At 40.4% G+C, this 24,979-nt stretch overlaps 1 protein-coding gene and 1 long non-coding RNA gene across 3 annotated transcripts in view; one reads left to right on the top strand and one right to left on the bottom strand.

Moving 5' to 3' along the window:
- The window catches only part of LOC309364312, a 768,778-nt gene that overhangs the window by 667,527 nt on the left and 76,272 nt on the right, over positions 1-24,979 (top strand). The gene's annotated exons all lie outside the window — the stretch shown is intronic.
- IARS1 (isoleucyl-tRNA synthetase 1) overlaps positions 5,377-24,979 on the bottom strand; it is a 79,416-nt gene continuing 59,813 nt past the window's right edge. For both annotated transcript variants that reach the window (XM_081901174.1, XM_081901173.1), the window contains exons 27-35: positions 24,163-24,337; positions 23,345-23,457; positions 22,253-22,348; positions 20,826-21,002; positions 17,817-17,928; positions 16,860-16,985; positions 12,869-13,009; positions 11,897-12,049; positions 5,377-5,937 (exon numbers count right to left, since the gene is read on the bottom strand). In XM_081901174.1, coding sequence (XP_081757300.1) covers positions 5,855-5,937; positions 11,897-12,049; positions 12,869-13,009; positions 16,860-16,985; positions 17,817-17,928; positions 20,826-21,002; positions 22,253-22,348; positions 23,345-23,457; positions 24,163-24,337 — 1,176 coding nt within the window. In that variant the 3' untranslated portion in view covers positions 5,377-5,854. The remainder of the gene's footprint in view (positions 5,938-11,896; positions 12,050-12,868; positions 13,010-16,859; positions 16,986-17,816; positions 17,929-20,825; positions 21,003-22,252; positions 22,349-23,344; positions 23,458-24,162; positions 24,338-24,979) is intronic.

Below are 24,979 nucleotides of genomic sequence, written 5' to 3'. Positions count from 1 at the left end.
TTCAGCTCTGCCAGGCTGCTGGATGCAGTTTATATTTCAATGAGATGAGAAGGATGGGATGCTGTATTATTGCATCAGTTAAAAAGTGAACAGAAAAGGTCATGGGAATGCTGCCAGGAGTGAAAGCAAAAAACGCTTACAACAACAAGGGCATGCCTGGTGCTTGAAGTATTTTCTGCAACGGGGAGAGGGGGGTGGGAGAGAGAGAGAGAGAGAGAGAGAGAGAGAGAGAGAGAGAGAGAGAGAGAGAGAGAGAGAGAGAGAATCATGTCCAAAATGGAAGCGGCAACAATGGGGCAAGAGAGCTGATTCACACAACACGCACCTCTTGAGAGAAGGTTAATTGAAGCACGTAAATCCTAAAGAATCTCAGGGCAGTTCAAGTAACTATTTTCAGTCCTAATCTAGGTGGACACATGGAGGGCACTGACAAAAAATAAGAAGTAGGTTAAGTTAAGGAGAAGGGGAGGGGAGGGGAGGAAAAACGGCTTTGGCACATTTCAGGAGAACCCAGGAGATAAGATAATTGTATTCTTTCCTGGAAGGAGTGAGCAGGGAAGAAAACCTAAAAATGGGGAAATAAATAACAATGTCTAACGTAATTTATTAGTATTTCTTCTAATGTAGCTATAAGAATGCAACTTTGCAGAAATGCCAGTTCAAAAGAGGTTTTACACTTTAAGTTGAAATCTTTTTTCAAAAAAATAAATTATTAAAGATTTCTTGATTTACAAAAATAAGTGCATTGTCTCTTTTTTTCCAAGTTGTGTTTTCTGCAGATCAGTTTCATTTGTTATGAGATCTTGATTTGTCTGTATAGGTAGAGTCTTCTCTGAGATCTCTAACCACAACAGTATATATGGGAGAATGAATTTGGACTGGAAACAAATGTCCTTACTTAGACCACATTCACACCATACATTTAAAGTGCTATGATACCACTTTAAACAGCCATGGCTTCTCCCAAAGCCACCCATCTTTGAAAAACATTTCCCTATATCTTGGGGTTCCCCTAGGCTTGCTGATACATCTCTTTTGTACATGGGTGGTGCTATTTTGGCTATGTAATGGTCCACACCATGAGTCTGCTGTTCTATATTATATAGGATTAGCTCTTTGGTCTAGCAAAATGTCATTGCACTGGTTCTCAATGAGCCCCTCCCCCTCTTATAAGTTTCATGATAACACAGAGGTTTGAAATGGATGAGCTCTCATCTGAGTGGAAAGAAATGGTCTACATTACTTTCAGACCCAGAAGCAGCTGAACAGTCGACTTGCAACACTTATCCGTGTTAATATTTTTACCCTTGCTTTGTAAAATGTTAATTGAGAAACCCAGGTAAGCGGTTGTGCCCTGCACTTGTGTGACACATGAGAAGAAAAGGCATTTCTTTGGATGACTAGCAACTAAAAAGCAGCACAGAGAGGAGAAGCTGGTTCCTTTGTTGCATCTTTCAGCATAGCAGCCCCAGACCCAAGCAGAATGGCTTCTTAAAAGGTTTCCTTTTGTAGCTGTTTGTACCTGAGAACTGTGGGGTGAGTTTAGCTTAACCCACAGAGCCTCTTTCAGATTGCTAGCAGAAGATGCTTCTTGACAAGAAAGACAGCCTTTGGCTTCCTTGAAAGATGAGCCCTTGTGCAGCGCTGTCACTTGAAATGAGAGCCTCTCAGCCTTGCATTGCTCTCAATTAGCATAGCAACTGAAATGAGAGGAGAAGCACCTTCCAGCTCCATCTGAAGGTTGGAACATTTGCCTCCCATACATATATAATATGAATACAAAATTCACTGCATGGAATAAGGAAACAGGTGACATTTAAAAGGTTGTAGCAAGTCGGAATACGCACACACACTCTATCCCCCCACCCAGAGCAGTAGCAAGGTGATCTTGCGCCCCTCGCAGAGCCATCCAGATTGCACCCCCTAGTCATGGACAAATTAGCTCTTCTTTCCGTCTCTCCTCCAACCCCGCACCCACCCATTCAATTCATCTTCTATTTAAACCCTTTTCTTATGAGGCAATAATCAATATTTTTATTTATAGACATATTTATGTACATATTTTTAGCCGATTTTGCACCCCCTCCTTGCCTGTGCTCCGGCGGGGGCCCACCTCACCATACCCTAGCTACAGCCCTGCCCCCACCCTCACTAAAGTGAAGCATTTATGATAGAAGGGTGGGAGAGATCTTCTGGCATCCTACTCATCTTTCCTCACAATGCCTTGTCATGTGGGCCATCAAATTTAAGTCTCTGAACATGGGTGTAAAATACCAACAGCTACAAACACTCTCTGCAAGCCACCGCAGATCTATAGCCATCAGTTCTGGACCTGGTGCAGAAGTCAGCAATCTTCCAGTATTAATCTAAAAGATTTCATCTTGCCTTTCACCCATAAGATCTTCAAGGTGGCTTGCAAGCATCACATTAACTGCAAAATCTACTAAGCAAGAATCTACTATTTTTGTTTTTAATGCCCACAAAACATCCCTGTCACAGGGGTCTTTAGGGGAGTCATAGTCCCCCATGGCTCAGAATGTATAGCCCATATCTGCCAGGAGCGGATTATTATCACTTATTATTATGGGCCCAATTTTCTGAATCTCCTCCCATAGATGCTATGCAGGTTACACTTAGGTTATTCTGGGACAAAACAAAAACGAATACCCTCTGGTGGGTGATTCCACATTTTTTAAAATATAACTTCCAGGAGCCTTGGGAAGGGCTTTTCCTAGTCACTGGGAACATGTGTGGGTTTTCTCCACATGATCATAACCAATGTATTTATATACATTGAGGAGAGTAAAATAAGCAGCAGCTTCCCATGTTTGAGGTGGCCCCAAGTGGCTCACATTGTGTATACAGGACCACGGACACTGTTGGTATTTCAATGTTAAAAGAACAGTGCTAACAGCACTCACATTTCTTTGAACACATCCCCATTCCTTGCTCCCATCTCCGGAAGGGTAGAGGCCCCACTTCAGGTCTCCTATATGCTACCACTATTTATAGTATAACACCCAGAATCTAACTGGCAAGGAATTGTTCAGCATCATCAGGTTCCTTCTATCCTAGCCTGTCCTCCAACATGTCAAAATTCAGAAAGGATATTGCTCTCAAAGTAAATTAATGTTTCATATAGCATTAGCATTGTGCTTCTCACTGAAGCCATCAGAATAATAAAAAAAACCAGTGGACACAGAGAATAAAATTAAACAGATGTTTGGGGGGTTATTTTTCATTGAAGAGCATACCAGCTACTTATCTCGGGTAAAAATCTAGGGAGCCAGTTTTGGATGTATTTTATACTGGATGTAATTTGAAGGATTTGCTCCATTTAAGGTATTCTGTTCAGCAGGGTAAAGTCTATTTTTGGCAAGTAGCAGCATCATATGTACTTTGAGTCAGTAAAGGGTTTTGTTACGGATTATCTTTTGCCGCTGGTAACCCTGGTAATTCCAAGCCAGCATTACTTTGAAGCCATATTCAATGTACAGCAGTTCTGCCTCATCTGAATAGCATGTGTATGGCTAATGGAGCTTTTTTATTAAAAAAAAAATAAAAAATAGTGTGTAATAATTTTCTTTTAAAAAGTTAAAATGTGTCCCACACCTTATCAGTTTCATGTTCACGGGTTTATTAAATCGCAAAGTTAATAAAACGGCAGTCTATAGGCATGTAGATTTGCTGTATTTCAAAAAGTGAAAATCCTGGTCATTACAGCAAAATAGGTTTGCCATTAATCCAAGATCTTGTGTCACAGAAAAGCAGACCACCGTTGACATACTTATTTATATTAGAGAAGTTGCATGCTAAATTCTCAAAGTTTTCAGATACTTGCAAATTATTCCATGCTCCTTTTATTGACAACAATTTTTCCAAACTAGCGATCCATCTTCAATGACAAAATTAATTTCGTCCAACAGTTGCCTTAAAAAAGCCACAATTTGGCTGCTTGTGGAAGAGCCCCCTCACCAGAGTTTATCTAAGTTAAGTATATCTCCACATCATCATCCCTGAAAATAAAGAGCCTTCTCTGCAGGCTTCAACTAGGCTTTCTCCCAGTTGTGGTCCCAAATGGGTAAGTCAAACAGCCTGGGCTTCTACTGCACTTGGTCTGGAGCTGCAGCTCCTTAGAGCAAGGTAAACAGACTGCATAACAGGAGAGTAGTTGGCCTCTGTGGCTAAATAAGCAATAAACATACCTTCCATTTGTTGTCCTGCTGAAGCGGCCTTCCTGTTTGTTGCTGCCAGCTTCCTCTTGAAAGCCTTTGGGCTAGGCTGATCTGCACGGGTGGAAGCTGGACAGACAATGCTCCACCCAAGAAACATACTAGCTTGAGGGGAAAGAGGCCTAGGGCAAGTTTGTTCCTTCTCTCCCTGTGTTGCTTGTTGCCTGTCTGTTTTCCCCAACCGCAGCTCTCCCTCTCCTTTAAATTCTCCCCACCTGCCTCCACTCCTATCCACAGCTGCAGCCCATCAGACTCATTGTGTTAGCAGACAAGACTGCAGACCCCTTGTGTCCTTTCCAACCATAGCTGCCCCATCCCACCAGCCTGCTGCTGCAACACCCAGCAGGGCGATCTCTGTAAGGAGCCAGAGCCAGGAGTAGATCAGCAATAAAAAAGACACCAATGTTAGTGAATTCTTTATTCAAAGCAGCCAAAACAGTGCAGGCCTAGTGACTCTTCCCAGTAGGTCTTGCCCCCAATGAGGCAGCTGCAAGGACTGGAGGTCCTTGCTTTTCCACCGCTCCCTAAGGCTCCTCCCTTGGTTCCTTCCCCAACAGTCTATGGCTCTGGCACCTTGTATCTCATTGCTCCACCCTCTCCATTTCTCTGCATGTAATGGGAGACCAGGGGGAAGGTGAGCTGGTTGCAGCAGGAGGGGGATACTCCCTGGTTTCTTCAGCAGCCTGCCTCATAGCTGCCTCTTGGGTCCCCTCCTCTTCTGCTTCTGAGCCCGGACTGCTCTCTGCCCCAGCCTCTTCCTGCTCAATAAACCCTGATGCCTCTTCAGCTTCTGGCGTCTCCTCCTCCAAGTCCGCTCCCTCTTTTGCTTCTGACCATGCATGGTCGTTCCACCACCAATCCCCTGACTCTGAACTCACAATGCCAATGAAATTGATTTTTTTTTTGCTCCATCTTCATAACCAAGAAATAGTCACAAAGTGAAAGCATTTTTTAAAAATCAGCAAAAGCAAAGCACACTAAATTCTATCAAGCCTACTTAGCAAAAAAAAAAAAAAACACACACCCCCCCCAACCAAACAATATTTACCTAGCTACAGTCTTGGTATCCGTGGCCCTCCAACACTCCTCTTTAAGACAAGCAGAGTGTTTCTTTAGTTAACCATTAAATCATGTAATGCAGCCATCTAGATAAAGCAATTTATTGTTCAAAATCATGGATATTAGAGAATGTGTGTCAATACATACTTCATGAATAGCCTGTCAGCATTGCTGAAAATACATCAGGTTACTATTTTTTAATTAGGGTTCAAGCCAACATAGCATAGTATGAATATTGCAGAAACAGAAACATTTGAAAAACTGAAGACAGCCTCTCTATAAAGAACATACAGAACAGCAATACTGAGGTACTCATCTCAATTTCTTTCAGGCCACTGCATAGATCCTTCTGAGTATTTGAGACTGGGTATTACTCTGCATAGCTTTTAAATATCTCGTAACATAATGAAAAATCACTGTATTTTAACCTAAAGCAGCATATTACTCATGCACTGATAGAAACACATTCCATGTAGCGCTCCTGTTGTTCAAATCACCCTAAACACTTTGGGGATTCTTTCCCAATTGCTAATCAGATTTCTCCATGAAAAAGTCCAAACAGTTCAACATTCAGCTGTTGTTGGTGCAGCATGAACATACACCGTCTTCGTATTTAAAGTTTTCATGGAGGTATTCCTTGTAATCTCTGAAAGAAAAGAGAACATTGAACATTATTTTTAAATTTTGTATCCTACCGTTCATGACCCAATGGTGCCAGGCTGGGTCGCAACATACACAGGGCATAAAAACAATCCATCTCATATAACATACATTTTTTAAAAAATCAGGTTTTTGTATTACAACAAAGTAACAGTTATTTTCTTAATGAAGCTTTATGATATCAAAGATCATATCGAAGAAAAATATGGAATTAGATTTGCAATCATCTAGAACAAGAGTTACAATTTATTTGTTAGGTGTCAATCAAAATGAGGACTTCTATGTGTACCTTAACTGGTTATATATTAATGTTCCCTACATTTCCAATTCTGCTCTGGTGTCAGAGACACATGCCTGGGTCACAGCAAGTCCTTTTTATCTTAACATTGACATCAAGCTACTCTGAAAGCGTTACCAGGAATCTACAAGATAGATGTACTGGTAAACCCAGACAGCGAACAGGTGCATCCACCTGGATCAGTTATAGGCCTGATATATGTGTCACTTTAATGGCATATGAGCGGAAACATTGAGTCTGCTTCCCTCATTGGTAACCTCTGAATAGAAGGAATTATGTGGAGTGAATGGGCTGGCTGATGTGGTTACTTTCCATGGCAACGTTGCCAGTCCTCATGGCAGCTGTGGCACTCTCAGCACTCCCTATGGAGCCTCATCTGGCCTTTGGCTAGATGGGAGTTGCACCTCAGTGTGCTTAAGACCCAACCTAAATTTTGCAGTGGGCTGCTCATTTACCTGAAAAAATAAACAAGAGATCTATAAGCTGAAGCTCATCTCTATTTTGCAGTCCAAAAAACAAAATTAGGAATCCTCTTAAAAAGCTAAAGACTATGCCACCTCATATATAGCACTTGTTTCCTCAAATAACAGTAGGCCTAGGCGATGTATTGAGAGAATGTGATGGCAGCTTCAGCCAGTGTTATATTGCAGGTGAAACCGCTGCCACTCCCAAGTCCCTCTGCTATCAACATCGGGCTGCCGGTAGCAGAGGTACTCAGGAGCAGCAGCTGTTTCACCTGCGATATACTGCCAGGTGAAACCACCGTCGCTCTACCCCTCATACCGCTGAGGGAGGAGCAAGCTGTATTGCAGGGCTGATACAACTTAGTCCTCCCTTGGCTTCTTTACACTGCTCCCGCACCCCTAGCTGAGCGAGCCCTATACCTGATCCGGGAGCCAGAGAGGCATGGGGCTCACTCAACTGGGGGGCAGGGGCAGATTAACGATCAGCTGGGGGTGGGGGTGGGCTGAGGCCAATGCAGCTTGTTTTTTCAACCCTGCGATGTTTGGCTTGGTGATACACTGCGATGTTGAAAAGCTGATATAGCCCAGCCCTAAAGAACAGTCCAGCTGAAACTGATAGAAAATGAACTGAAAGATACAGAAGGTAAAAGCATAAAACCTGCCTCTGAATTTACTTATTTAAAGAGTGTAGTTAGCAATATGCCAGTACGCAAGATAAGCCTGCAGCAAACAAATCATAGCTGCAAATGAATCCCATTGCAATATGTGCACAATTGCTTCATAAAGCAAAGCTGGCCATCCTGACATTGGTTTCAGCATGCTTTAATGAGTTCTGTCACCCTGGGTAGACACAGCATCCATAAACAGATAAATTACATCACTCGGCTTCTCCTGTTATCATAACAGCAGCACAGAAAGATATCTGTGGTGAAGAGCATATTAGGTCCAACACAGCATATAGAGCCAACTCACATGTCACAGACAGGAAAACCTAGTCCTCCAGTACCACCAAAGCTTCCTACAGATGTTAATGTTGTTACCAGGTATGGGGCAAGCTTCCATTCATCCCTTTTCATGAGTTCATGCCTTCATAAGGGCCACAAGTCAGAACCTGGACCTTCTCAGCACTAGACCAACAGGTAGAACCCTCTCTCTCTTTTGGGCCCTCGAAACAAGTGGAGCCACTTTCTTTTTGTTATTTCTGCAGTCTCACTGTTTTTGAAAAATTAATTTGCTAGCCTCATGCCAGAAATGAGAGTGTGGTGTCCTACCAAGTACAGTTTGTGTCAAATAAGGTTTATCATCTTTTAAACCTGCCTCTGGAGTATCATGTTCAGAGGATTAGAAATCACCACCTGACTGTAATAGAAGATTCATACAACCAGACTGCCACATGAATACCAATAGCATTTAAATTCCCGAGCTGATAAATGTTTGCTGTCTCACACCCTCCTCTCCACCTATAGAAGTCCGTATCTCACTCATTTGGTATGCAGATATTTATCAATTTACAACAAATCTTATGCCAGGATAGATAAGGTGCCATTGCCTCTCAGTTGAACTGGACAATTTATGCCTCTGCACAAATCAGTGGAACCATGTAGTTGTGATAAGAGCCTGAATTTCACACCCAACTCATTCCCCCCAATCTATTTTGCAATGCAAATTTCAAGAGATATGCTGTTTTCATTAACTATGATGCTGCAATTGTTGTAAATCTCCTGTCAAACCTCAAACTGTTAACAAAACTGCTGATGCTATGAAAAAATGCTAAAGACATGATGCTATGAAAGACTGGCTATAATTAGCACCAAAGTCCCTTGAATTTTTTAATATATGCAAAGAACATAGGGGATGAGATGGGGTAAGCCTCATTTCATGCTAGGCCTTGGAGAAAGGCACAAACAGCAGGAATTTCATTCACTGGTCCAAGCTCCTTCGATGCCTGGAACAAAATGACATGCTCTGTTCAAACAAACATCATCTGTACAGTGAAGACGAGCGGGTGAAGACTGCACCTATTGGCCCCACCCCATAACCTATGCATTCAGAAGCTCTTGCACATTTAACAAAGTAGAATCCCAGATCACGCATATACATCATGATGTGTCAACAGTCTTTCTTTCTCTCTTAGTTTGTGCCAGGAACTGAAATGACAGAGGCAGCAAGATTCAAGCAGCTTGACATAGAGCAAGACAACACCTCATCCCTGCCTCAGGTTCTCTGTGACTGCAGAGTACCATACCTTATATATCAGAAAATGGGGAAGTAATCTCTCGTTCCAGCTTGACAGCTGAAGTAGGGGCAAGCAGCAGTTACCAGAGTTAAATCTATGGCTGTTATTATTGTTACCAACATCCATCTGTGCCATCATTGATCACTCAAAATGCTCTGCCATTTCATTTTATCCATAAACCCTGCTTGAAGCCAACAACAATTTCTCCCCTAGACACATCCATAGGTTTCGGAGGACTACATTGCGGTTCATTACAAAATGTTTTTCATGAGACTTCAAGTAAATGAAATAAATAAAAAGTGATGTCTAACACTGGCCTGGTTTGCAAACCAAACGATCGCATGAATATGCAGATTCCTGGAGACAAGCTTGCAACTGCTTTGCTTCTCCTCCCCCGCCCAACCGCCTTTTTTACTCCAAGGTTTGGCTTAGCATGTAGTCCAAACCCAGGTTCATGGTTCACCTCCCTAACAATGAGCTGCAGCAAAGAACAATACCAAGCCACAGTCTGGCTTACCATGTCATGCAAACAAGATCACTGGCAGCATTCTCAAAATAACCGCTGCCAATTTAATGCTAGATTTTAATATCCACACACTCATCAATATGATAAATCAATAGCTCTTTACTGTTAAGACAAATGCATTTTACTTTTTAAAGTGCTTGTTACTAAATGTACGGCACACTTTAAAAAAGTTCACGTCATGTTCCTGATTGAATTAACTGGCATGCTTAACTGTAGCAAAAGTTCCTCAAGTAGTAGTAGAATAAAAAAAAATAGGATATTTTCTTGAATGAGATATACACATATTTCAAGTGGACAATATCTAATTACTATACATCATAGAGTTTGTCAGTTATTTTACCAAGTCAGTCATTTTACTGAGATAATTGTCAGACAATCTTCATGGAACATTTACTGTAATAACTTTTTTCTGCCCTGCAACACTGACAGAAGATGAAAATCAACTTTGCTCTAGCATTAAAATGCAATATTCAATTCCTCTCACGTTTTCTCAGGTCATCAAGATTTCAAGTACTGCCTCATTTTCCATTTACACAAGTTGCTGTGTTTTGTTTTATGCCTTTCTCAAATGCTTTAAGTTTAATGAGATAAAATGTCTCAATTTCAGATGCTTTTACGTGTTTAAATAAGCATACAGTAACCACTTTATTTGAGAAAACAGTCTTCACAATACCACTAAGGGAGCCTGGGACACCTGTTGTATTTTCAGATCTTAATTTTGTTTTGATTAGGACAGGGGCCTGACAGGCCTCATAAGGACTGCTGCTGTGGCTGCTGCCCAACAAGGACTGGGGTATTTGGGGAAAAGTGATAACTATTTTTATTTTTATGTGTAAATTGTTCAGGTTGGTTATGTAGTTTTCAATGTGTTTTATTTATTTTTATGACTACTTTGCTATTGTTTGTAATTACGTAGATCAGGGATGTCCAACAGGTCGATCGTGATCTACTGGTCAATCGCCGGGGGGGGGGGGTCGATCGCAGGATCCTGACAACCCAGCACTTTTCCCTTAACACAGTGGTTTTCAAGCGATGCACTGTGGCAATCTGTGGCACCTTGAATGATGATCATGGGCGTTGTGGGGGAAGCCATGGGCAGCACCGGGGAATGGGGAACGATATTGGAGGGAAACTATCCTTCTTTCCAATTGGTTGACACTGCTGTTACTCAGTTGGTACCACCTACCATGCAACTGCACTTGTCATTTACTGGTCAAAAGGCTTGTCATTTCACACTCTTCCCTCCCATGCAGAGCCACGCCTTGTTCTGCCCCCTTGCTCGCTACATGCCATGTGCAAAGGAAGAGGGGGTGAGTGGTTAAACCAGCTGCAGGGCAGTAACTGGATCCCCAGGCAGGGAGACCTTGCAGGGTTCTTACTTATTTCTAATGCTGGCACCAAGGGAAAGGTGTTAGGGGGTGGGGAAGGACCCATACAAGTGGCACACTCCTGGAGTTGGGACACTGAGGTTCACCAAATCTTCACTTGTCATGAGAGAGAGACAGGTGACCTGGAACCCTGGTTTGTAAGGGCTGGTGGGGGAAGTGGGGGAGGACGCTGCCAATCTAAATGGTGTATTCATAACTTTCTAGGCAGTAAGTCTGGTTGGGCTCAGTGGGACTTAATTTTTATAAACCCACATAGGATTGGGCTGCAAATAGGCAGCTGTGAACATCTGTAAGACACACTTCACACAGGCTAAAGAAGAATTCTAAGCTTCGCTGCTGGTGCTTGTCTTAACAGCTCTTGTGGTGGCAACTCTGCTTTAAGGTTCTAGTTTTCCAAACTGGGATTCTGTTAAATACTTCATTTAATGGTGAGATACCAGTGGGCATGTTAATAGGTAAGAACTTGTCACTTCTTGCTTTGGCCACAAGTGACTTGATCCAACCCCAGCCCCGTACTTTGCTGGGGGCAGGAATTCAGTAGGGCTTACTTATGAGCAGGCATGGTTAGTATTGTAGGGAATGATGAAACAACACAAGTTTTACCAGGTATCCCACAGGAGAGCTGCAGAAAGACTGTAGTTGGTCAAAGGTGGCATGCACTCAAAAAGGCTGAAAACCTCTGCCTTAACAGATTGGTTTATCACCCCAATGAGAACTAGGCCAGTGTACATAAAAGATGTGTGAAGACAGTACTGTTTGAAACACTAGCAGGGGCTGACATGACTGACTGCTCCTCTGCACAAAATCTTTCTGTGCACATTGGACATTTACATAATGGGAAAAGGTTATAGCTGAGCCTTCTCTCTACCATGCTGGGATTTATTTTTTTTGGTTCTAACACAGATTTTATTAAATTATCTAGGAGTTTTTTTATTAAAAAAAAACAACAAGAAACTATAAGAGCAGTATGAGACTTATCACAGCATGAAGCAATGTAAATGTGAGTTGCATAAGGACAACTCCCTCTGCTTACCTTCTGTCAGCGCTTCATCCAGGAACAATTTTAGCCGTCTGCTTCTGAATCCAAACACTTTCCCCGTTTCATGCAGAAGCCCTTGATATGTGAGGCCGTTCTGCCCAACCGGATTTTCCATTAGAAGAGTTCCCACCAATCCATTCAGACACTCTGCAGGAAACAAGTTGCGATGATTCTCAGCAGCAAAAAAGAAACAAAAGGTTTCCTAACATCCCACAGGCATGCATTTCTCCTACACCCTCCTAGAAATCTGATGCCAGCCTCAGGCTGTAATCCCATTTGCACTTACCCAGGAGCAAGCCCCATTAAATACATGGGATTGCATGGGGATGCACTATCATTCATAATTCACACCCTGAGCAAGGCTGGAATTTGGCTGCCTAGTGTTAAAGGATTTTGCAATGTTTTTATATTAAAACTACGGTGCTATGGCAATACAATTTGTCTAGCATAAATGTACAACATCTACAGAATTTGTGAGAACAAGATCAAGGTGATAACTGAACTTGCTCAAGACATGAGAAGTTTATGAGTACATGCAATGGGATTGTCGAGTAAATGCCTCTGTTTCGCACACATCCAGAACAGCTGCTCTCCAGTATATATCCTTGAGCTGGTCTTGTTAATTCTATTTTCAGCTCTAGAGATAATTTCGTTTTGTCTTCTTACGTCCTATGAAAACCCCAGGCTACAACTTACTGTTGCCTTTCCCCGCAATGTCACTTGAGTTCTTTACCTTCCCTCCCTCAAAAGAAACTCCAGCATGTCAAAACCTTAATAGTATTACTGTTTGGGGAGAGGCAGAAAGAGCATGACTTGTGCCTGTTTAATTGTGTGACGGGGGGTCATATGTAACCACAGCAACTGGAAACAGGAAGCAGCCATGCCTTTAGCTAGATTTCAAACGGGGCCCAAGATTTAAGTTGCAATAAATAATTTGATCTCGTATCATATGATCAGTATAATTACCTTGTGGTTTTGCATTCACTAGTTGTAAATTGATATACTGACAGAGGAAGCCATCAAGACTGTTCAAGGCTGGCACTGACCCCGCAGTTACATGAAGCATCTTTCCACTGAGACTCAGCAAGTCTGTTTGGTTTTTCAGTTCTGAAAAGAAAAATCCAGCTGCTATAAGCAAACCAACAAGCAACATCTCTCCCAGTTATCACCTGATACTGGTCAGCTGCTTACAGTAAGTTTGCTTTCAGATGCAGTTCACAGATTGTTGGCATCCATCTGTTTTGAGAGACAATGGAGTGCACCTCCGGGGGTGAAGTCAAACTGCTGAAGAATCACAGCGCCTGCTGTGGCTGCAGATACCAGTAACTTGTAACAGCTACCTCCTGTATTGTTTTGCTGTGTTAGCAGCACCGAAGTGACCTCTCCAGGGTGCTAGCCTGGGCAGTGTGTATGGAGTTCACAGATACTCCTCCTTAAACTGGAAACATTTTTGTCTGATTATTTGTATTCACTTGCTGGGAATACTTATAGTGAAGTAGACATTAGGTGTTGCTGAACTCCACCTCATGTCAGCCCCAGCCAGCATAGCCAATGATCAGGGATGATGAGACTTCTAGTCTAGAAACATCCGCAAAGCCACAGTTTTGCCATCACCAATGTATATTGGCATAAAGAGAATAAAGATTAGAAAGCATCTTTGGACTGGATTGATGTGCCTGGATCGGGACGTCCTACATTGCAAAGTCTGGGCCATTCTTATGTTACCAGGGTGTCGAGACTCTCAGTGTTGCATCCTATTTCTGCAAGGAGAAGTCTTGTTCGAAAGAATTCTAAAATCTTAGTGAGAGAGTCAACAATCATATAGCTAGAGGTGATCCAGTTGACACTGTGCACTTAAGACTTTCAAAAAGCTTTTGATAAAGTACCGCACCCAAGACTCCTGAGTAAGTTTGGAAGTTATGGGTTAAGAGCTACTGATCCATAGGACAAGGAACAGGAAGCAGAGGGTAGGAATAAATGGACAGATCTTTTAGTGGAGGGTATGAAAGTGAAGTTTTCCAAAGATCCATATTAGGACCTGTGCTTTCAGAAATGCTCATGAATTATCTAGAAATAGGGGTGAGCAGTGAGGCAGTTGGGTTTGCTGAGGACACCAAATTGTTCAGGTGAGTTAAAACAAAACGTAAGATTTCCATGTAAGTCTATCATTACTGTCCAGCCTAACCTACCATGCAAGATTCTGGGGGGGGGGACCCCATGCATGCTGTCCTGAAATCCTTCTAGAAGCCATTTTTTAAAAAGTTTATTATTATTAAAGTTATCTTCCACCCTTCCTCCCAAAGGAGTCTCTAACAGAGCCTTCTTGCTTATTTTGCCCCTTTTGATTCTTTTTTTAAAGTGTGCTGTCTAGAAGGACAACGAAGACTGCTAACAAAGGAGAAGACATTTATTAATGCATTTATTGCATTAAGAAGTATTGCACAAAAGGATTTATTTGATTTTTTTTTCATCTGCAGAAGGCAGAAATTCTGACAGCATCAGACTAAAAGTCTAGTGCTTGAATAAATTTACCTGCAAATAAGGATGGCACACCCAATCATTATCAGTCAATGAATTGCAAGAAATGCCATATTAGGATTTACACAACTCAGATAATCTACGCATTATGTGAACGTGCCATAAATTGGGGTGGGGATCTGCCAATACACACCACTTAAAAAGCAACTCCCACACCTTTTGCCCTCTCATGCCTGATATGACATTTTGGAGAAGATGTATCAATGAACTGGTGCCATCCTGTGTGAACATAAATCACAAGTCTTCCAAACACTCGGAAATTATCTTGCTAATATATATACATATGCACACACACATATATGAGTGACAATACAGCAAGAATAATTTTAAGTTCAAATCAGTTGAATAGATCTTCAACTTATTTGAATAAATATAAATTAAGAGATATTACAGAATCTTACAGAGCTGCATTTTAAAGCAAGTGAATTAATTACAAAATTTCTATAGCTGTGTAGAATTATGTGGAGCAAAATATATTTGTCCATACTTTTATATTTAGAAAAATCACATTCTAAGACACGCAAATTAGTCTGCCTCTCTTTGTCTGCCAAGCAAAACCACATAAGCAGATACATAATTTGGAATATGAGCTCAATATTCAGTAAAGGTGCTATAGCTGAACATTTGGTTCAAAATGCTGAGTAGACCAGAGATAAACCTTCCCACTGACCCTCATCACTAAGTGATGATACAGCAGATTCAGCTGTATTGCTTTGTGCTCATGTGGCTCGATGAGCACATTGCTCTTTGTGCAGGTTTGTTTTTTACTCCAAAGATAATGGCACCGTGCATCTTGACACAGCAGAGAGAACAATACAGCTCAAGATGATCTGGGCAAACAAGAAATCACTTTAATTAACAGTTTAAAAAATGAAAAGTGCTTTCCTGTTACCTGACCGTTTCGTCTTTTTCATATATAGCTTTTTCTGTTTACAACATTAGGATATTAAACACAAAGCAGAAAAAAATGTGGAATCATTCTATCATCTGTCCTGTTTCCTAAACCCTATATTTACAATGCATATGTATAAGCTAAAAATGCCAACATCTGGTGTAGACCACAATTTAGTTTCATAAAGTAAGGAGATAAACTAAATATTGGGCAGTTTTTTGCAAAATCAATAGATCTCTCCCAAAGCACAACTAGGAACTGCTTTCACTGTGAGTTAGCTTTGGCTGTCATCACATAGACAAATCTGATTGGCTGCATCATTACCGTTGCTAGGAAGAAGGCCAGTTTGAAGGGTGAGAAATCTGCAGCCAATTGGACTTGTGAGAACAAGCTCACAATGGAGTATTTCTACCACCACAATCAGAATACAAAGGGCTTACAAGAAGCAGCCACCTACATAAGTCACTGAGAAGGAAAGCACTTTTTAGAGTGGAGAAAGATTTTGTTAATAGCCCCCCTCACTCAGGCTCACCCCTAACTGCTGCTTCACCTTCTTCTTAATATCCATGGTAAAAGCTACCAAACAAAACCAATGAGGTAACTATGTGTGAGCAGTATAAAACTTCTGTAAAGTGTGACACTACTCATGTGCTATGCAAAGTATACTAAAATATATATATTTCTGAAATGTGCATGAAAGCCTTTAAGCAAAGTACTAGTGTGAAACTGTATGCTATGGCGTATTTAATTTCTCTTAAATTCTTTTTTTTAAAAAAAGAAGAAAAAGTTGACAGCTAGGATACCAGCAACAAGGGGGTTAAAAAAACGTTAAAAGGGTAACAATGGCCATATAAAACAATATGAACATAGTGTGAGTTTTTTACTCAGATCCTTTTGTTACTTTTTATTGCATCAGTCATGTTCTGTTTCTTGTCGCTGCAAAGTTTTATGTGTCAAAATTATTGTCTACCTGTTTAAGAGAGGAACAAGTTAAAACCTAAAGTGTATTTTAACAAAATTGTTCTGTATATACAAGTCTGGAGATCTTCAAACCTCCGTATGACAAAACACTTCAAAGTGGCAACAGCAGAGAAATGGCTTTATGACAGCTTTAGAATGTAAACCGCATACGTTCTAACTATATCAGAGTTTGAAATGCTATCACAACTTGTTCTTCTGCGTTTAAGTAGCCAAATAAGGAGTCAAAAAGCACTCTCCTGAACATTCCATCTGAAATTGAGCAAATTTACCACAGAAGCAGCCTTCAGGAGGATTTTTTAAAATACAATTCTGGAGTTGTTTATAACCAGTTTCAACAGTGTATAAACTTCTTGTCAAAAAGTAAAGTAAAACACAGGTCCAAGACTAGGCATACTTCCAAGGAGATTTTAATTTTAAAGCAAGTGTCACCTGTGCTATAAAACTGCAGTAATAATAATTTCCCCAAAACATGCAAACACACAGAGAACATGAGAAGTGTGTGCTGCTTGCACATGAGCCCTCATCACACTTAACCACACTACCCACCTGTTTTTCCATTGAAAACCGCTAACTTTGACTTTTCAAGACCAAAAATGCATGAAATGGTGTTAACGAGTTTGGAGAAGTCTAATGTATTATCTCCTTTGGGATTTTCCAGCAACACCGTACCAGCTGGAAAGAGAAGCACAAAGCAGCAATTGTAAGAAACCAATTTTGTTTAATCAATTCGTTGTCAATACTGTTACACCTATATGTAAGGGGGGGCAGGCCCGGGGAACAAATGTGGCTCTTGGGACTCTCCCTGGCCATTTCCCCTTCCCATTTCTTCTCCATACATCCCTCAATTGATTTTGCCTGGCTGGAATGTAGGTTGCTGTACAAAGGCAAAAATCACATCCATTGCTGTACCCATCGTTGCCTCCTATCCTTGGCATGAGGCCCTCAGAGAGCTGTGAATACACACCTACTGGGTGAATACATTTACCAAGCAAGTTACTTGGATTGCACAATTCTTTCATCTCATCCAGGAATTATAACTTCATTTCAATTATATCAATTCAATTATATTATTTAAAATGGGCACTAAATAACCAAGCACAATGGTTCAAATGGTTAAGATGCCTAAACACAATTCTCAAGGTTGACTTTGTTAAAAAATATTTATTTTTCAAAAAGAAAATTGTCAGGTTTAAAACATATGTAAAACTAATTCAAAGGAGCCAAAGGAGGTTGAAACTGATTTTTCTTGAATGGTTGCTCTCACTGCACATAACAAGGCACATGAGAAATGGAAATAGCTTCCAAAAGCCGCTTACGATCTGACACAGGGGTCAAGCCTTCAAAAGGAAGAAGTCTTATTAAGGATATGCAAACCCTTTGTGTGAGCTACCCTCTGGGTCCTTGCCGTAACCTTTTTAAAAAGCAGTTTTTGATTTTTGATGCAGCAGTTTCAAAGAAGACAAATGACAAGTAACTTTCAGAAATAGTTTAAGGAATTCCTACCTTGCTCTTTCCCATTCACAGAGATGTTCAGATTGACATAAGCACATGCTGGCTCAATGCGATGACTCAGAGCACCTTTGGCTAGTGTAATTTCCAGTTCTGATCCCTTTAGCTAAATAAACAAACGTTACATTTTCTTAAAATTAGTATTCTAAGAGGAGAAACTCAAACTATTTCCCCTCAGAATTATTACAACTTGGAAATGCTGCAGGGATAATAGTGACAATAGTTGTAATTTAACGCTGCTTCATAATAAAAGACTGCAATACAGTATGTTAGCAGAGGCAACCCTGGTGACATTAAAAATATAATATTTGCAATTTATAAGCCAGCAAACAAACTTTTAAGGCTGCAAAAAGTTAAATGCAGAAAATCAGAGGAAGACAGAAAGGAGTCACAGCAGCACATGCAGATAACATTATGAAATGCCATTTCTGGGTCTGCTGATGTTGGCCACTAGGGGGCAACTGTTACTACCCAGTAGCCACCAGGAAACTGTCACATTTCAAAGCTGAATTAAGAATTCTGAATAGTAAGAAAGTGTGGGTGCAAAGCTACACACAAAAAAACCTTCACAGCTACCATGCAAATGTTAAGGCCCATTTCCCCCAAAATGTTATTATTTTTATTTATCTGGGTGCACATAGGACTGGAACCTGTAGACTTTAACCTGTAAAAATGCCTCTAAAGACTGGGTAGTATTTTGCTGAAGATTAGCATTTTAAAGATGCTAAAACCAGAGGAAATTAATTTTTAACTCTGAATCCTTTGAAAGAAAAATTACCATTCCATTACTAAATGGAAGTAGGGTTTCTTGTCCTTATTTTCCTCCACAATCTCATAGAGAGTCAGGGGAATGGAGCATGAGTGGCTGAAAGGACAGGGGGAAGTCACTCAAAAATGGGGTAGTTGTTTGGAATTTTTGTGGTTTCATTAATATTCATTGCACCCCGATTTGCATCAGTATTTGTTCTAAAGCAAGCTTTTGGTAATGCTTTGGACTTCGTGCCTTTTTCATATATAGCTTTATTTTCCAGAAGGTAGTAGGTTGTTTAAGGCAGGCACAGGCAAACTCAGCCCTCTAGATGTTTTGGGACTACAACTCACATCATCCCCAGCTAACAGGACCAGTGGTCAGCGATGATGGGAGTTGTAGTCCCAAAACATCTGGAGGGCTGAGTTTTCCTATGCCTGATTTAAGGTTTTTAGGCCTAACTGAAACAGTATTCCAGCCTAAGCAACTAAAGGGCTTTTGACCTGATAAAATGAAAATATGAAAAAATTGCAAGACTCATCTATTCCATTTAGATCAACCATCCGTACATACACCAGTAAAATTAACATAGAATTTGCTTTTTCTGGCTGTCCCAGAACTGCACACATTGTTGCTCAGTATCTTTCATTAAACTATTATTCTCACCAAATTACATTTAAATCTGTATTCATCACAATGAATGGGACTGTCACCAACATCTTGCAGATTTGCCTCATTTTAACTGTATGAACAAATTATTAAATGAGTATGCACTACTATTTTCATATGTTTCCAAGTTATTTGCTAATGAAGTAATACAGGGATTATATTCTGGGGGCTTAGATTAGCTTTCTATCTATCAAGCCCATATCAATAGACAAAAACATTTACATTTCTCTTAGGCAACTTCATAGATTACCAGAAAAGTAAATGACTACTTCCTTCAAAAAGTAAAGGGACCCCTGACAGTTAGGCCCAGTCATGGACGACTCTGGGGTTGCGGCGCTCATCTTCCTTTACTGGCCGAGGGAGCCGGCGTACAGCTTCCAGGTCTTGTGGCCAGCATGACTAAGCCGCTTCTGGCGAACCAGAGCAGCACATGGAAACGTTACCTTCCCGCTGGAGCGGTACCTATTTATCTACTTGCACTTTGACGTGCTTTTGAACTGCTAGGTTGGCAGGAGCTGGGACCGAACAGCGGAGCCCACCCCATCACGGGGATTTGAACCTTCTGATCGGCAAGCCCTAGGCTTTGTGGTTTAACCCAAAGCGCCACCCACGTCCTTTAAGATACAAAAAATGACAGTTATGTTGTGCAGTTTAAGTTCGTTGTGCAGCTTAAAAGAAATAGGCAACTTCACTGACTACCTTTTACCTTTGAAATAATTTCAAGACATGCATTGTTCTATTTTTAAAAAATCTACTATTCAATGTAAAAGAAAAAAACAATGTATGGTTATTTCACACTTTTATACTGTGCTACCCAGATGCATTCACTCTATATTCAGGTGAGTAAAATATATCCAACACACGCACTGGCCCAGCAAAAGACATAACTTGGGAGAGTAATGGAGCTGGCATTTTCTGCATGGGGAGATGCACTATTTATAAGCCACAACCTATGCCCAATAATACATATTGCTACATTTACACAATTCTTTGCTCTTATAAAGGATGGAATTAGGCCACATAAAGGAGGCATCTGCAAAACATGGTGTTCCTGTGAAATACCCAGCTTACAGGTGACATCCACATGATAAAAAGTGAAAGGTAGGCTCTGGGAGTTGAGAAAGCACTTTTTATGTCGGCAGTGGCTACAATAAGTACAATGTAGCTCTTAAGAAACATTTCAACAGATACTACCCCTGTGGATTAAAGTCTATCAAGTCTGCATTAAAAGAGACTCCTGAGTATCATCAGAATTACTTTGCTTTACTTGAAATCAGTAGATACAGTCAAAAAGGTAACCTACAACATGCATTTCTGAGTTTTAATTTCATATGGTAGAGATGATTAGCTGAAATGCAGAAAACCAAGAGGGTTTTTAGTGCTGGGTATGTAAGTCCATGCTGACCAGTACTGAAACCACTTGGATGATTTCTGTGACTTCCTGAACTTAAAGCTTGTCATATAATATGAACATCTGAAATGGATATACCGACTCTGGTCCAATAAACATTTAATGTGAGGCAATGCATTATTCAGATAATGGGGTGAGGTGAATATTTTCCAAAGAAATTCTTGCTTGTTTTTACCTGGGTTTTCTCTTGAATAAGCACTTCCGTTGAGGTAGGCACTGGGTATGGCTTCAAGGCAGCCTTTATTGTTGCAAAAATGAAATCTGTATGCTCCTTAATAACAGTATCAAGATAATCACCTTCTGGATGAGCACGGTAATACACTGTAATCTCATCAGTTGGAACAAGATTGCGCTGTAACAAAATCAGCAACCCAATTGAGTGAGCAATAAAGATTGCCTATCACCAAATATTTGCAACCAAAAAGTAAAATCTGTTTTTTGGTATAATCAGAACAAAACACACATTTAAAAAGTCAAGCATATTTTTAGCAAATATTCTGGCAAGCAGAAAAGCATCTGATTGCACATGACATGTTAGTTTGTCTTAGCCAAAGTCCAATGGAAAGATTTCACCAAGAAAAACAAAAATAAAGGTATACTGCAATGAGCAATTGCTTTTTATATTTAAGAATGCAAACAAAAAGTAGAACTGACCAACAAATACTGTCCCCAGATTTTAAAATATTAACCAAATGAACACAATTCTGTTCTGGAGGAGTCTGCAGTTGATTGAGCAATGGCATCTATAGTTCTTGTTATCTTAATAAAATGAGAAGTCACCTTCACACACAATTACCTATGTCATGCTCATTTTTTAAATCATCTTTTCTAGTCTCCTTTTATAGCCATCTGTTCTTCATGCATATAACTAGACATTGTGAGCACAGGCACACAGGATAACAACTGAGAGACGCCAAAGCACCGCAGGCCAACACACAACTGCCAAATATACTTTAAGAGAGTCACGGTTTATAAGTGTTTACACGCTAATGCCAGAAAGCCTCCAAGTCAAGATGCGCGAACTAGAGTGCTTGGTCTTAAGAGGACGGCATTCATATACTGGGCATAACAAAAATCTGATGGAATGGAGAGAACTGGTGGGACACGACTGTATCTCTGGATCTAAATTTGATAGGACAGGGAACAACAGACTGGAGGTGGTGTCACTCTATACATCAAAGAAAGCGTTTAATTCAACAAGCTAGAAATCCCCAAAGAGGGAGACTCTTCTAGCATTGTGGGTAGTGACACCAGGCCCAACAGTGAGTGGACATGCTATCAGTCAAAGTGGGTAGAAAAACGTTTTTCTCCCTCTCTCATAACACTAAAAATTGTAGACACTCAGTGCAGCTGAATGCTAGAGGATTCCGGACATCATAACACAGTACATATTTAAACTATAGAATTTGCTTCCACAGGAGGCAGTGATGGCCATCAACTTGGATGGCTTTAAAAAAGACAAATTCATGGTGGAGAAGGCTGTTCTAGCCACAACAGCTGTGCTCTGCCTCCATGGTCAGAGGCAGCATGCTTCTGAATACCATTGTTGGAAACTACAGGAGAGGAGGCTGCTCTTGTGCTTCATTTCCCAAATTTACTAACCTTCTTCCGAAGTTTCTGGATGCGATTTATTACTTCTCGTGCAACGCCTTCATCGACCATAGACTGATCGGGAGTAACATCCAGGAGAACCAAAACCTGGCCAGAAAAAAGGCAGGCGCTATATAGACCTTGTTTTATAACAACAATCAAAGACATGTTCATGTGGACTGAGACAAGAGAAACTGTGTTTTACAAGTTAGAGCTAAAACAAAAAAAATTCTTTCCAGTAGCACCTTAAAGACTAACTAAGTAAAGACCAACTACTTAGTTGGTCTTTAAGGTGCTACTGGAAAGAATTTTTTTTGTTTTGACTATGGCAGACCAACACGGCTATCTATCTGTAACTGAAGTTAGAGCTAGTTACTATTAACTCATGTTTGGTTGTTCTTTTGAACTGTTACAATATATATACTAAGGTGCTACTGGAAGGAATTTTTGTTTCAAATATATATGCTGCTAGAGACATGCACAATGGGGCACACTAGGACAACCCCATGCATTGTGTGCTTAACTTTTTGCCCTGATGTCAATAGTGACAATACAGGTTGTGGTGGTAGTGATGGGGTGCTAAGCACACTGCAGGTCTTTAGATTTTAGCTGGGCATAGCTACTTGAAAGTGAAATAGCCAGCCACAGGATCAGAAAAAAACAGTTAACTTCCTGCAGTTATTATGGAGGACACTTATCTGAGGACGTCATTGCTTAGACTTGCAAAGCACTCCTCCTCATTTAAGCTATTGCTGCTAATGACACAGCTCCTTCTCCAAATTCCAACCAATTTTTTGTTCTCCTCTTGTTCAATTTATCTGCTCAGTTCTACACTTCCTGCAACTGCTATAATACGATTATGTCCATTTACAATATGGAACAGAAGCCAACTGTTCTATGTCAAACATTCCCCTGGGTTAGTTCAAAATCCTTGCATGAGCCTAAGCAACTCTTTGGATCACTGTTTCCTGCCATCTCGAGCAGAGATGCCAAAATGGTATGGTATAGGTTCTGTATTGCAGAGGCACTGATCCACAGCAACTAGTGCTAGCAACGTGAACATCTGGATTTCCCATCGTCATCACTGATCACTACATTTGATACCTGAGAATCAGAATGTGCTTCAAACTGGGCAGATCCTCCTTCAGCCTGGTTAAAGGTGTACATCAGACGGAGATCTTCTTCATGCAGTTCATGACCTTCTACAACAATGGTGCCTGATTCATTTAAACCAGAGAATTACCTATTTTATATTAAGCAAGCGTTCCAAGCTTTCAAAAATATGCAATTGGTCAACATTTCAATGTACTGATGTTTTCTGTCTCTTGTTTGAATGACAACATCCATATCAATGTATTTCTCTGACTTTCTTGTGCTTCGAACAAACACTTTTGCTCCATGGGCCAGATGTTTATCAGAAATTTACAGGAGGATGGGGTTTCCCGCCTGTCAAAATTCCCTCAGTAACTTTGAAAATCTAGTTTCCAACTCTTCAGTCTCTGGCAGAATAACTGGAACAAAGTGTTCCAGGTTCTGAAAGCTTAGACCATCCAAAGAACATTCAAAGCAAAATATGAGAAGTATAAAAACATTTTCTACTCAAGGTAGTTTGGATTCTTTTATAGATGTTTAGACCCCTGACTAAGCGCTTCCCTGAACATTTCCTCGTTTTGCAGAATTGATTTAACCTTTCTCCTCTTTGCAGTTATTTTCCAATATGTTTATGGAACCTATAAACATTTGACAATATACTAACAAGAGAAATAGCTTTTAAATCTCTGCCTTTTTGCTTTTAGACTAGAAAAGAAAACCAAGCAGCTAAATGGATTGGTTTCCATACTTGAAAATAAAAATTATTTTGCGTCTGTTTCGAAGGTCATCACAGTTTTCTGACAAACGACACATACTCAACTGATACTAACCAGTCTTCTGGAATTCTTCCAACTGCTCACTTTTCAATTCCTTCACAGCAGCCATAACAGATTTAAAGGCACCTTTCAGACGCTTCCCAAGCACCATGTGATCAGGTTCTGCTCTTAGGCGGATTCCATATTTATCTTTCTCAGTTGATAATGTCACTTGACGGACATTCAGTTCCTGTGCATTTCCCAAAAAAGTAATAAAATTTAAAAAAATAGTTTAAGAAATAATCATCACTTGAAGTCATGATTAACAAACCATTTTACAGGCTGAATGTCAAAATATTACAGAGAGTAGGACAAACAAAAAACAGCTGTCTGCTATTTTGATATATGTGCGCTTGAAGTTTGAACAGTATTATGATTAAGTCATTTTAGATTGTTATGCTATACAAAAATACTTTGCTGTACAGAAGACCAAGTTAAATAGAGCTCCCATTCATGCTATTAAATAAGAAAAAGTTCTCCCACCAAAGTACTATCCAAACATCCTTACCTATTCCCACCCCTGAGTTTCCACCTTACACCTTCTAAAGACCCCAGTCCTACTCTAATCAAGGTCTCCTCACTCCACAACCCATAAAACCTTTGAGATCACTCCTATTCCATTCAGCCCTTGTCCTTGGCTCTTTTGTCTTCTTATTAAGCCAGGCCTCTTTTCCTCCTTGAACTAACCCCAAACTAATATTTCCCTAAATAGTGAACACTTTCAGTAACTAAGAACTATCTACTATTTAATTCCATCTAATGCAACGTTGGTGTTAAATACAATTGTACAAACCAAACAGGAGATAATCTGATAAAATAAACCACCTTTCCT

Source organism: Podarcis melisellensis (assembly GCF_964234715.1).
Source record: "Podarcis melisellensis genome assembly, chromosome: 2".
Lineage (NCBI taxonomy): Eukaryota > Metazoa > Chordata > Lepidosauria > Squamata > Lacertidae > Podarcis > Podarcis melisellensis.
Note: the sequence above shows the minus strand (reverse complement) of the source record. Positions and strands in the feature narration are given on the sequence as shown.